General features: G+C 38.9%; 1 protein-coding gene across 3 annotated transcripts in view; it reads left to right on the forward strand.

The window, feature by feature from the left end:
* The window catches only part of cntfr (ciliary neurotrophic factor receptor), a 231,101-nt gene that overhangs the window by 203,059 nt on the left and 13,852 nt on the right, over positions 1 to 14,190 (forward strand). For all 3 annotated transcript variants that reach the window (XM_026174227.2, XM_080304418.1, XM_080304420.1), the window contains 2 exons: positions 13,544 to 13,612; positions 14,032 to 14,152. In XM_026174227.2, the coding sequence (XP_026030012.1) occupies positions 13,544 to 13,612; positions 14,032 to 14,152 (190 nt within the window). The remainder of the gene's footprint in view (positions 1 to 13,543; positions 13,613 to 14,031; positions 14,153 to 14,190) is intronic.

The raw sequence follows: 14,190 nt of genomic DNA on the forward strand, positions 1-14,190 counted from the left end.
ACTTCTCCTGCCGCTCCCTTATGCGCAAGGGGTCGCCACAGCAGATGGATGACTTGGCACAGCCCTCCCAGGGATTTGTGTCTCTTGTGTCTCTTTCCAAACTTGAACCAGGGATCTTTCATGTGTTAGACCACATTATTAGACCACATCGTTGCAGAAATTTAAAATACACTGAATCAAGAACTGTACTACTATAAAAAAAAAAAAAGTTTATTTTAGAAAACCCAGCTTTTGGCTTGCTACTGCCCTTGTTGAGGATGGGTTTAATGACTATCTATGGTAGTGCACTGTAGCAGCAGATATTTGGATTTAGAACTATCAAGCTGTGACATAAATCAGTAATTGAAGTTTAATGAGGCTGCCAAAATAAAACGCACTATTTACTGCCCCCCATATATACTTGATTGATTTTAGTATCAGAGGAACTTGAAGTGCTTAGTGTTGCTTAGGAATTCTCCTTTAATGTGGTCGGACAGCAGAGCTGGGTGCGAATGGCTTTCACATGTTATATTTTGAAATGTGTTTTCAGTCAGAAATGAAAGCGGTCATGTGATCAGACTGATCCTCAGAAGAAACCATCCATCGTGCTGAAGAATGAGGGGATGACTGGGACAGATAGGTAGAGTGATGGAAAGTCAGATGGGTGGAGGCAAATGAGGAAAAGTTTTGAAGTAGAGATGAATGGAGTGCGTTAGAGAAGGAGATTGGGCGTTAATGGACAGCAGATGCTCATAGATACAGTAAAACGAGACACATAAATGAGATAGACATGCATAGATACACAGATGCATTTGAACTCGAGTCCAAGACAAGGGGGACAGAAATATAATACAAAGTCCACATTTGAAAAGATGTAAGGTGAAATTGAGCGCATAAGACTGAAACCATATTAGTTGATTATGAAAAGTGACAGAAGAATGGATGGTTAGGGAGAGAGGTATGGAGAGAAAAAGAGAAATTGCTGTATGGAGAGCAGTGTGACAGATAAATGGATGAAAGTTGGAGAGACGTAAAGAAAAAGGGAGCACAAGAGGCTGCTTTGAAAGTGAAGTTTTATAGGCTATTGGTTACCTGGTGTTTGAAGTTTAAGGGAGGTAGATGAATGGTTCATTGGGGGGGGATGAGAAAATATATCTGAAACATTTTAAGCCTTAAACTAGTGGAGTGAATGGAGAAAAAGGGAGGGGGAAAAGCTTTAGACTTAGCAGAAACAAGCCCATTGGGGAATTGAATTGTACATATATTTTTTTAACCTTTAAGTAGGTGTGCCAGACATAAAAACAGCTACAAAAACACTAAAAACCAACAGAATGGTGCTCTTATTGAGCTAGTGGTGGTTTGTAAATGGATGTAGTGCAAAGTAAAGTGCAGCATTAACAGTGAAGCCCCCCCACCACCTAAATGTTATTTCTCTTAGATAGCTGAACTTCATGGCATGGAATAATTTACTGCTTTGCTGGATTTCGAAATGGGAACGCTTTTTAAATGTTTATTTTTCTGTGCCTGCCAAACAACTGATTTGTGTAAAATTACAACTAGTTTAGGAGTCTTGGTACTGAGCTTTTTTCAGATCATGAAGCTGCTATTACACATTTGAAACAGTGCACAGTCATTTAAAAAAGAACGTTTTTGTAGTCCTGTGAAACCCTAAATACAGCCTAACTGCTTCCATAGGAATTAGTAGGGCAAGCAGCATCCAAGTGCTGCTAATTAAATGCCCTCAATCATCAGTGACCCCCTCTTTCACGAGCACGAGTTTGAAGGATTGCTACATCCTAAAGTCAGACTGTGCAGTCCAACAGCTACATCTCCACTCAAGTCCACAGGCCTCAGTTAGCATGTGCAAATAGAAGAAAAAAACGCTAAAAAGTTGCAAAACACTGAAAAAGTATGAAGAAATTAAGACAAAGTGGAGCTGTTTGGCCACAAAGCATGGTGCCATGCTTGGTTAAAACCAAACACAACATATTAGTACAAACACTTCATACCAGTCAGACCTCAACCTGGCTGAAGTGCTGTAGCAGGACCTTAACAGAGCTGTATATAAATAAATGTGTTTATATGTGTGTGTATATATATAAATTCTATGAGCTACCTAACCATGAGATGTACTTAGTTTTTCACAGCATAGAGTAATGTGATTTGTAACACACACATATTGCCCCTAGGAACAAGTAAGTCACCGATATGTGATTCCCTTGTAGTTCAGTAAAAGCAAAAAAAACCCCAAAACATATTAATTATTGATCAGTAACTCGCTGTAAAACAATGTAGGATGATGTGCGTGAGCTGGCATCTTAGTTGTTGGCAGATAGCCACACTTCATACACATCATTATCACACCACTGTGTTATATCCCTAGATTCATCAGTGGTCATTTCACAACAAGGAATGCACATACTTGCTCCCAACCCTTTACTGACTCTTTGTCATCAACAGGTTTCAATTATTACAAATTAAGCAAGTGAGTGTTAAAAAAAAGGAGGATTTAATCCATGAAACTTCCTCTTCCCCTGTTCATAAAATTGAATTTCTTTCATTTAGTGTCAACTAAAAACACCTTAAATTCAGAGAATGACCGCAGCCACCGTTTCGCTTCACATTACGTCAGTACACTTTATCAAGAGCGAATTATCAAAATGAGAACAGAAACAACACATGAAAATGCATCTGTATATCTCTAAATGGTCGGTGAATTGTTTTGTTTCCCATGGCCTTGTGTGCATTGTTTCCTCACGCTCCCTTCAGACAGAGGTGAGCTCATACACTCACAGCAATTAAAGCAATGGACCAGTAACTGTGATAAGAACAATTTCAGATTGCTCAATATTCAGTTCATGGTATGAAACTGCATCTGCTGTGCTGTAATTGCCCTTTGGGGATGATGCTGAACTCCAGGCAAGTGAAAACACAGATATTTTCATGCAGACTCGGAAACACACACAGAGACAGATACGCAGATATGCAATTAAATGCTGGTATGCATATAAATCAATACTCACAAATATCACTGCACACATACATTCTTTTGCTTCATAATTACTAAGCCTACCATGCATACAAATGTCAAGAAATCTCTAGAACATGCATGTGTGTATATGCAAAAGCAGCAAACACATAAATTATTGCTTATATTGATAGACTAAGGTGGTTAGTATTGGCAATATGCTGAAATAACCTTTTGCATTTCTGCAAACACCATGTCCACCTACAAATACATACAGCATTCATACACCAGACATAGTGAAAAACAAGAACTGGACAAAAGATGAATAACCACCATGTTAAATACATAAATTCAGAGAAACTGATGGAATAAATGCAGCAGTCGAAGCAGAAAGAAAAGAGGCAGACCTATTTTTTTCCCTTCTTTAATCTTCATCTGCTTGAGCAAAACAGATTAGCCTTTCATTCATTTATTTATTCCACATGTGTGCTGCATCCTCTCTCCGCCATTCATTCTTCTCCCACCTCACATTTGGTCAAGCTTCTGTCTTTTTCCTTTCAGTTTTTATCCCTCCTTTCTTCTCCTCGCTCCTCCTAATTTTTTTTCCAGCTTACGTACCGTATTGTTCCCGTCTTGCCATCAGTCCTTTTCCACCTCTCTCCATCTGTTCATCCAATGTGTGTATGTTTGCCAAAAGTCTCTCTCATCTAGCAAGCACTTAGATGGATCAATAGTGAGGCACGAGTTGTATTTGTGTGTGCGTACGTTTTAGTTTTGATTTTGGAACATAAATCTGTTTACACAGTCATACGGTATTTCGGGAGGGGTCAAAAAGCAAGTCCTTGGTAATTTTAAGGTTGGAGTCTTGATTTAAGGTTTGGGTAGTGCTAGGCAAGAAGTAGTACGGTTAAGGATATGCTCTAAAGGATTTAATGTAATCTCTTTGGAAGTGATGGAAACATGAAGTCACAATTCACATGCACTGCTCATAGTGAGCGTATTTGATTTTTCTGTAAATTTTTTATGCATATGGTGCGTAACTAGAGTATTGTATTTTCATGAATAACATTATCATGGCAAAGAAAAAGCAGAGATTGGCACTGAATAAGAACTTACTGATGTGCACATCATGAAAGCGAAAAAGTGCTTCTGAACTTTCTCCATCTTCTCTTTATTTCCACCGTTTCTCTTTTTATGTCCAAATTTCCACCTTTGTGTTTACTTTTCACCTTTCCCTCCCACTCTACCATTAGTTTCTATTTCCAGCTTCCACAATCTCTTTTTTTCCCCCTTTCACCCGCTCGTTCATCGACATATGCACCCTTCCACCCATGCATTAAGCCACCTGTCTAACCATCCGTCCCTCAAGCCATCTATTTGTATCTATAGGTGCACATGATAAATGTGTAGACCTTGTTTGGGAAAAACATCCCATCTAAAGGACACTGCCACAGACAGATCATTTATCAAACCCCATCATCCTAACACTCAAGCACATAGACACACAAACTGCACGTTCAGTGCCATCACATATAAAAGTCACCATCATTAGGCTGTGCTGTCAAAATACATTACAGCTGGATCAAAACCTTTACATATACTCAAAAACATTTTGCACAGGGAGACAGAGAGAGTGGCATGGTCTTACACTGTGCAAACTCTTAGCATTTTATTAATATGAACTTTTTTTTTTATTATTTAATAATTGAATATGACAGTTACATATATTCCCCACAAGAGAAGCCTAAAGATTCTCTAAAGGGAGGAGGGGGGGGGGGGTTAACAAGTTAAAAGAGGGCATATGAGTCATCCAAGAGAGGGGTCTTATCTTGTGTCTCTTTCCAAGATTGCAGTTGGAATATTTCAGCATTTTCTATTTGTAGTCCTTTAGATGTCTTACTGTGTAAGGGTGAAATGAAGATGAATGGGGCCACTGCCCTCTCTCTGCCTCTATTGATTTCTATATCACTGTGTCAGTCTGGCCTGTCACACACATATCTATCTGCTCTGACTTAGCATGATGCACACATGTCACGCACTGACCTCATCTCAGGGGGTCTTGCTTCTCATGGTCAATATAGTTCTAATTAAATGAACATGACAGACACCAAATGAAGTCAACAAAGCCGTGTTAAGGATTTGGAAAAAAATATATATACCTGCTGCTCTCAGTTCTCTCAAGTTCTCAGTCATGCTTCCCAGATTAGACTGAGTATAGAAAAACTGAAGACTGTGAGGTTTGTTTTACAAGGTGGGGCAACTCAGAGCACAGAGCGCCTGAAGATCGGGTAGCCTTGGCTCATTGACATGTTTCTCCTAAGCAGTTTTTTTGAAGTATGGTAAGGTTTACTGTCTTGCTAAGGGAGACTGCAGCCATTGAGGAGTGCCTTAACAATGCAGGTAATGCTTTATCAGCTGTGATTTTTATATGATAGTATGTTTCAAAATAACATCACACCATGTGGTTCTAATAAGAAAGTAGCCATTGTTGAGCAGCAGTTGAACAAAGCTCAGCATTAATACTTTGTTATCTTATAATTAATCATTTTAATCAGTCCTTGGTTCTTTCCCCCCTTTTAGAATTCACATTGTGAAACACTGCATCCTAATATAATTAATGCTATTTGTCATTTGTCTCATGGTTTTGATTATTTGAGAAATCAAAACATTATTTAATGGATGTCTGACTTCCCGTTCCGCACATGTCAAAGCAAAACATTCGAAGCTTTAAAAATAATTGTTTGGCGCAAATCTCACATCTAAATAACTCCTCTTCTGAGCTCATTCAGTTCATCCAATGACAAGTCTGTGTAAAACGGTAAAGCATGTCAGCTAATTCAAGGTTGAGGGTCCAATGCTTGGTTTTGCTCACCAGCATACTAAAATGGCCTAAGCAGGGAAACTTACCATGAATTCTCTGTATGAGTGGAGAAATATAACACTTACTGCAGAAGTGCTATGTAAATGCTGTTCATAATACGTGGACAATAACCCCTTTTTCCAATATAAGACCATGATTTTCCATTTACTGTCTTAATGTGTGTATAAGGTGTGACATGTCACAGCATCTACATAAGGATGTGTGCATCTTTAAAAAAGGGCAAGCTTTCATTTGATCAGCATTCAGAAAGGCAGGATTATGAGCTGATAAAGACATTCTGGAAATGTGACTTGAGCTTTTAAGAGTTTCTACAGTAGAGGAGTAGGAGAAAGATGAACTCTGATTTTAGGTTTTATGACATGTTCATGTTTCACATCCTTAACACGCTGGCAGAGAGCATAAAACAGTGTTAATACAGAGCCAACTCCACCTCCTGTGTTGTTCAAATTACTGCACGCTTTTTAAGGGTGTAAGGTCTAGTCCGGGATTTTCGATTGGCTGGTGGGGGGGTTCCTTTTACAGTAATTGCTGCTATGGTGATTGGGGCTTCAAAGAGAGAAATACTGTCTGAGAAATTACCCCTGGACCTAGTGTTCGTGTCCGTGTGTATGTGTTCTCAAATGGGAGGAGAGTGCGGCGGAAAAATGGGAGCTGTCAGTCAACCTAATGAGACCAACCTTCTGAATGCACACACACACACATACACACAGAGCGCCATCGGGCCAGTGGAAGTGCCATATAATTGGGTTTCCTTTCCAGGACAAGAGACATGCTCACTGGATTAGATCTGACCACCGACGCCAATTCCCTCCATGTCTCCTTCTTTCTGCTTTTTCTTCTCTCTTTTGCATCCTCTTTTCTCAGCCTCTTCATTTTTTCCCCTGGTTTTTCTGTCTGGTATTTCTCCTTACTGGTCAGCATGTCTTATTGTCCTTTCCAGGTCAGCATTCAACCTGTAGCTTTATCATGAATGGCCTTGCAGATAATGTGTACAACAAAATATGATATCTTAGCATGCATTATCACAATCATACAAGTTACAATTACAACTGTATTATTATACAAAGCCCGCCATGATCACTGCAGTCCTTTGGAGTTCCTCTGTTTCTTATTATTTCCACTTCCACTTCACAATGAATTTGTACCTGTGCACGTTAAGATGAGAGTAACCTCTATTGATTCTACATGGAAAGTATTGTTTGTAGTTTTTCAACACTGAACAAAGTACTAGACAAGACAAGAGCAATGTGGGGCAAAACAATTAAAGAGAACACAAGAAAAATGAGGCATGAAACAAAATAAATGAGATGGGCAGAGAAGAGGAAAAGCAAAGGGTCACTTACTTTCCTTGTAGTTTCTTAAGCAATCCCTAAGGAATGTTCACAGCTCGTCTCTCTGCCTCTCCCATTGTCTGGGGTTTTGTAGAAGTTTATTGTGTGTGTCTTTGTGCATATGTTATAACAGACTGAGAGTGACACAGTATTTACAAGCTGCTGTGAATAAAGTTAGAACAAAGAAGCAGAAAATATAGAGTGCATAATATATTAGTGTTAATTTCTGTCTTTACTACTAATGTAAAGTTTGTCATGCATTCCAGTTTTATAGAATGACAAGAAATTAGATGTGTACTTTATCGATCCTTACACAATACAGTCTATCAGGTTAAGTTTATCACAAGATTATTGCTCAGCAGTAATAATGTTGTATTATTTGGTTACTAGAGTAACCGGGGACCAAACTAAACAGAAGCTCCAATACCAGCACATTTGTCTAAGACAGAGTCCCTGACCTTTTTTTAAAACATGACAACCACACCAGGCATTCTCACAATTATCCATTTAGTTATTTGTAGACACCGCTGTCAGTGTGATACAGTACTTGAACAGTTTTTTTTTTATTTCAGGATTTATTGTCTAATGCTTAAATTATATTTTTGTTAGGAGAATATATTTTTCTTGTAAGAAGTTGTTACATTGTTGCAGACACAGCTCATGTTAAATACAACTTGATTTAGCTTGTTAATGAATTAGTCAGTGTTGCTTAATCAGTTATCTACCTGTACCACTTTTATTTATGGTGCTTAACTAGCTTGCCACCTACCAGGCTCGTTAACTTGCTAGGCTGGTTAGTAAACTTATTTTGTGAAACGCAGGGTCAGTGTTAGCAGAAATCAAAAGTAACCACAGGGTAGTGCTCTCTCTTCCTTTGATCTTCACTGAGATATGTGGGTTATTTTGCTTTGCTTTGTTTTGGAGGAGTTTCTGCTGGGAAATGTCCTAAGAATGTAAATGCTGCTTCAAACACAGTTCATTCACTTTGAAACTTGCCAGTAACAATCAGTAGACACGACCCACCTTGGGAAGATGGCGTTAGCGGCAATTAAAGGTGAGGTTTGGTTACCGTTGTTTTCTTGTAACGTCAGCAAGTATCTTCAAACAGCCATGTTTGCATATGCTGTGTACAAACAAAAGACATATGTGTTTATTCATTAAACAAGAAACTGTAGTAATATTTTAGTAATTACCTCCAAAATAGTCCATTCTGTGGTTAGTCTATTATGGTTGAATTATTATCATATTATATCTCAGGGTTAGTGAATATTTACTCTGTCTTAATGAGACATGATTATGGCAAGATAAATATATATGTTTTTGGAGTGGCATTTTGTGTGTGTGTGTGTGTGTGTGTGTGTGTGTGTGTGTGTGTGTGTGTGTGTGTGTGTGTGTGTGTGTGTGTGTGTGTGTACCTGCTTGCCTGTCTGTCAGTGTGTAGAACTGCACATACAAATGTGTGGGCACACTTTTACATACAATTTAAATGAACACTAAACAATTTTAATGAGCGGTAAACAAGTCTGATGAACAGCTTTGAACAGCTCTATTTACAATAGATCAGCCCTGAAGACACATGTGAAACACATATCCCCACACACGCGCAAACACATGCACCCAAACACACACATACATACGTAAATTTACACTAACAACATTAAAACCACTGACAGGTGAGGTGAATCGCAATGTTTATCTCCTTACAAGGCAGTATTGTGCTGGGAAACCTTGGCTGCTGGCATGTGGATGTTATGGGACATGCACCAACACATAACAGACTTAACATACCCTCCAATGCGCCCCACTGCACAGCAAACAGTGGTCAAGGACGGTTCAAAGAGCACAATAAAGAGACTAATTTCTATGCATAAAGATTCACGAGGTACTTTGCATTGACCATTTATGGTTAAATGTGGCCATTTAAAGAGCCGATCCAGATATGCATATTTCCAGGTGGACTGCCATAAAAGGAACACTGTGTGCAAGTGTGTATGAAAAAATTGACTTTTTTTGTTCAAATAACTGTTAGTCTTTTCTGCTTGCGCACACTTTTAGTATGGATTATGCTCAGTTTTTTTAAGTAAGTCTGTAGGATCACAGAGACCTACATAGGTCCAGACAGGTGATTTTAATCAGTTTGGCTGATCACTGAACCTTCACCACCACATGGCACATCACACAGATTTGGTCTTGCAGTGTGAATGATCTGATAGTGTTTTTTGGCAGCAATAGCAAAAGCCCTTTCCAAAGTGAATCGCCTTGCATCTATCCTCAGCCCCTCCTCGCCACCTTCTTTTACTACGCGATATTAAGTGCTGCTTTCACTGCTCCCTGTTAGCCACTTGGCAACACAGCAACACATCCATCTCTCTGGAAATGTTTATTTGCAAGCTGTTTACTCCATTTACTCCTCCTCACATAGACATACGGTATATGTAGTTCATACACATGCTGATGTACGCATCCGTCGGTTCCGGTTCAGCCTCGCAAACACAAACAATAATGCAACAGACGTGTGCAGACATGACAATAAATACACGAATACAAAGAAACGCAAACACAATTGTACAAAGGCATATTTGCCTAAACTGGTGTATGTGTGTTTTCCAATATCGAATGTAAGCACCGACACACACACACAGGAAAAATATAGAGAGATAGGGATAAAAAAATAAAAGCCCAACAACACATACACACATAGTCAAACAGATGTGAGCAGATTAACATAGACATCACTATTCAAACATACACATACAGATTGCAGTCACTAAGGAATGCTGATAGAAGCAATGGCTGGATATGCTGGTTGGACAACATCTAAACAATGGAAGTTTTAGCCTCAAAGCCAGCGCAGACGTCTTTTAACCGATCCATATGCACACACAATATACACTGCAGTCTAACCACACGCACATGCTCAAATGATGTTGTTATTGCATTCCACTAATGAAATTAAGCCTATAAATGTAGCGCTTGGTTAGGCAGATAAAGACTAAGCTTCCTTCCAAACAGAGAGCGAGGGTGCAAGAGCTGAAAAATACATTGCCTCAGTTCAAGGCAATGTGGAAAACAGAGGGGTCAACTTTACATAGAGCGTGAGCGATGAGAGACGGCTTACAGGAATAAAGAGAAAGCGGTGATGCTGGGGTTGTTTCAGTGGGTTATTTGTCAGATTGACTACAGGTTTTCATATCCTGGAGGAGTGGAGAAGTAAAGGGGAAACTCCAGGCTGAGGCCTGGCTATGTTAGTGGGTGAAAATTATATGGTGGCTGTGAGGGAGTTTTGATCAAATCACAAGACTCTTCGGAGCAGCTGCTAGTGATATTTCGAATTTTTATTATTATCACTATTATTATTTACTCCCCTACTTTATTTTGACTCTCATCCTCATCTGTTTTAGATTATTTGTTAGCGAATCAAAGCCAAAGAGAAAAATCACATAGTTTGTAAACATCCATCCATTGCTGGTTATGCTGTGCCTTAGTGCGTTCACAGGTGTTTTCAGTTTTGTTTTTGTTCTGTTTTTCTTTCTTCTTCATAAAAGAAGCAGTTTAGAAAACTTGGCTACGCTGTTGCCTTGTTGATATCCTCTCCGTTCATCTGACTGCTGACTTTTTTTGTCGTTTGCTCGATACTTTCACTTTTCACTTTAGTGAAATTGCTGCATTCCCAAACATCAGTAATTAACATGGTGTCAAAACCTAGAAACAATAGCCAGAGATGCTAATGAAGAACCTAAATTACTTGAGTGTAATTAACAGTGAGCTGTGAGTTTATGGTGAAAAGAAAGGAAAAAAACAACATTTGAATATTTTTTTTCCTTGCTGCTGCAGGTGTTGATGACATTCATGTAAATGTCTGTGTAATTGCAGTCTTTTCTGACATTACTGGAATTCTCACCTAGATAAACATTACCATAAATATAATTTAGAAGATAGCTAGGTGGGCATCAGTAGCACGTGTTGTAGTTTGTGTTGCAGAGTTGGAATTATCAAGATTACATGATTGCATCACCAATCATTTATCAAGTACTGGACTATATTTGTGTTCTCCAGCAGGTCAGCTGCCTGTCAGGGTCTGTAAAATCTCTTTTCTGACAAGTTTTATTAACTAGCCAGCACAGGTTACATGAAATGTACAATCATTGTCCTTAGCAAGCCTTAAAATAATGTAAATGCAACCTGAGATGAACAATAATATGGGACATATTACACAGTGTGATTATTTTTTAAGTCAAAGATGGAGAACAATGTGTAGAAAAACTAAGTGCCCCCATGCTTCAGTAGCTTCTGAAATCACTTTTAGCAGCAATAACTTGAAGTGACTTGAAATATCCATTGTCTATATGACTTTTTCAGTCTCTCACATCATTGTGGAGGTATTTCAGTCCATGCTCCAGTTATTTCTGTTCACTGAGCTTTGCAGGCATTCGTTTGCGCACAGCTCTCTTAAGGTTCCACCACATTTCAATTACTTTAAGATCTGAGCTTTGACTGGGCACTTGCAACGCCTTGATTATTTTCTTTTTCAATCATTCTGTTGTAGATTTGTCCTTGGGATCATCAAGCTTTAGCTGTGAGACAGATGGTCTCACTCTACAGTACTTTGGTATACAGAGGAGTTTATGGGCAACAAATGGCTACAATGTGCCCAGGTCTTTTGCCTGCAAAACAAGCATTAATCATCAGTCTTCCACCACTGTGCTTGACAGTTGGTATGAGATGTTTGTGTTGACATGCTATGTACGGTGTTCTGTGCATTATGACCATTGTTCCAGAACTCTTGTGGTTTATTCAGATGCAGTTTTGCAATGTTAAGCTGTGCTGTCTTGTTCTTTTTGGAGAGAAGAGGTTTTTTCTGGCAACTTTCCAAACATGTCAGTCTTTTCCTAATTGTACTATCGTAAACTTTAACGTGTCACATGTACATTTGGCTTACAGAGACTGAGATCTAGTGCGTGGGGTTTTTGACATTTTTTTCTGAGGATTGCACAGTGTGATCTTTGGGTGAATTTGGTGGGACGTCCACTCCAGGGAAAATTGGCAACGGTCTTGAATGTTGTGAACTTTTGGATAATCTTTCACACTGCAGAATGTTGGGCTTTTTTGGTCAGCGATCCTTCCAAGATTGATTGGCAGCTATCATTGCTTTTCCAAAATCAGTGCTGATGTCTTTCCTTCTTGGCGTTGTGTCAAAAAACACTGGAATGTTTCAGACCAGCAAACAGCCAACTCTTCTGCTTCTATGTCCCAATAGATAAAACCTTAAGATTCAAATTGAATGCACTTTCTTTTTATCATATTCCTGTTCATTATTTTTCAGTATGTACATTCATTATATTGTTCTTTAGATGAAATTGTATTGTTTTGTTAAATTAGAAATTTCAAGTAACCTATCCAGTATCCCATTATCCTAAACTTGTGTATGAGTGTGTGTGTGTGTCCATCTGCAGGTGCACAAGTGGTTATATGTCTCTTGCACAAGGCAACAGGCACGCCAATAAATCATTTATTATGACTTCAGGAGAAACAAAAAGAGGCAGCACCCTCCCTCCACCTAGTTTTCCTTCAGTCCTTCTCTCTCTCACACACACACACACACACACACACACACACACACACACACACACACACACACACACACACACACACACACACTAACCGTAAATTACAGAGGAGCAGCAAATCATTCTCTCATACACTCCTCTGTAACTCAAACATTTAGTTAATTCTCTGTTTCGCTCTGCAAATTAAAGTGTGCGCAAAAAGGCTTTCAAATGTTGGCATGCATAATATTGTGTCATAAAATTATGTAGCATTGATGCCAATGTTTTCTGGTATAATCATCAATTATGCAGCTGGTATTTTACATGTGTGTCTGACAGTTGGTATGCATGGAGTGTTGTGGCTGCAAGGCCATCAAGGTCCAATCAATTCAATAATGTAAAGCAACACAGGGATAAAACAATACACTTGACCTATTCATAGAATAATGATGAATGATGTGTTATCAATAAATGATCACTGCAGAAACACTGTATTCAGTAAGGCACAGCTGAGGCTTCCATAAAACAAGCTTGGATTGCTATACAGAGATTATAATTTATGGGTAGAGCTGTGGGTAGAATGGCAGTTGATCCAGACCAAAAGTTAAATTGGGAACTCGAAAGTGTCTTTTTTAGCCGAGAATTTTCATAATTCATAATCTTGGAACCTTTCATATCCCCAGGGCCATAGAGACCATATTTATCAATAAAGATATTTGATAACAACTTTAATATACTGCAAAAATAAAACAGACACACCCTACTGTAACCCAGGGAAACCACATGTGCTGTTTTCCGATCCAGACTGACTCCATGCTCTTTTCCGTTTGATGTTTAGGTGGAGCTATCTGACACTACATCCCATAACATCACTGATGCCTACGCTGGGAAGGAGTACATCATCCAGGTAAAGATTTCATACTAACTAGCAAAGAAAAAAGAAGGTTAAAAAAGGTTATTTCAAGATCAGCTCAATACTTTATGTAAATATTGGGTTCAGTATTATGTACATTCTACTGAAATCGCATTAATTTTACACTTTTACTATTAATGTTGAATGTTAAGCTGTCAGACAGGAGGAAAAGAGGGAGACTTGAGAGAAGATTAATGTAGTGAAGATGATATGTAGAGGGTCAGTGTGACAGTGGGGGATAGGAATAGGTTTAGATGGAGGCAGGTCATCTGTTGTGGAGCAGCCAAAAGAAGGAGGGTTATTGTAGGGTCTTTACTTTACAATATAAAGTGCCTTGAGGCAACTGTTGTTGTGAGTTGATGCTAAATAAATAAAACTGAATCGAATACTTCTGATATCCCTGTGTTCATCAGGTGGCTGCCAAGGACACAGAGATTGGAACATGGAGTGACTGGAGTGTTGCTGTCCATGCTACACCCTGGATTGAAGAACCCGTGCCAGTTGTTTCCACAACTGAAGTGGAATTTCATACTGGTATAACGATGGCTGGTGATAAATAAATCTTTGTCAAG

The sequence above is a fragment of the Astatotilapia calliptera genome, chromosome 7, assembly GCF_964374335.1.
Source record: "Astatotilapia calliptera chromosome 7, fAstCal68.1, whole genome shotgun sequence".
Classification (NCBI taxonomy): domain Eukaryota; kingdom Metazoa; phylum Chordata; class Actinopteri; order Cichliformes; family Cichlidae; genus Astatotilapia; species Astatotilapia calliptera.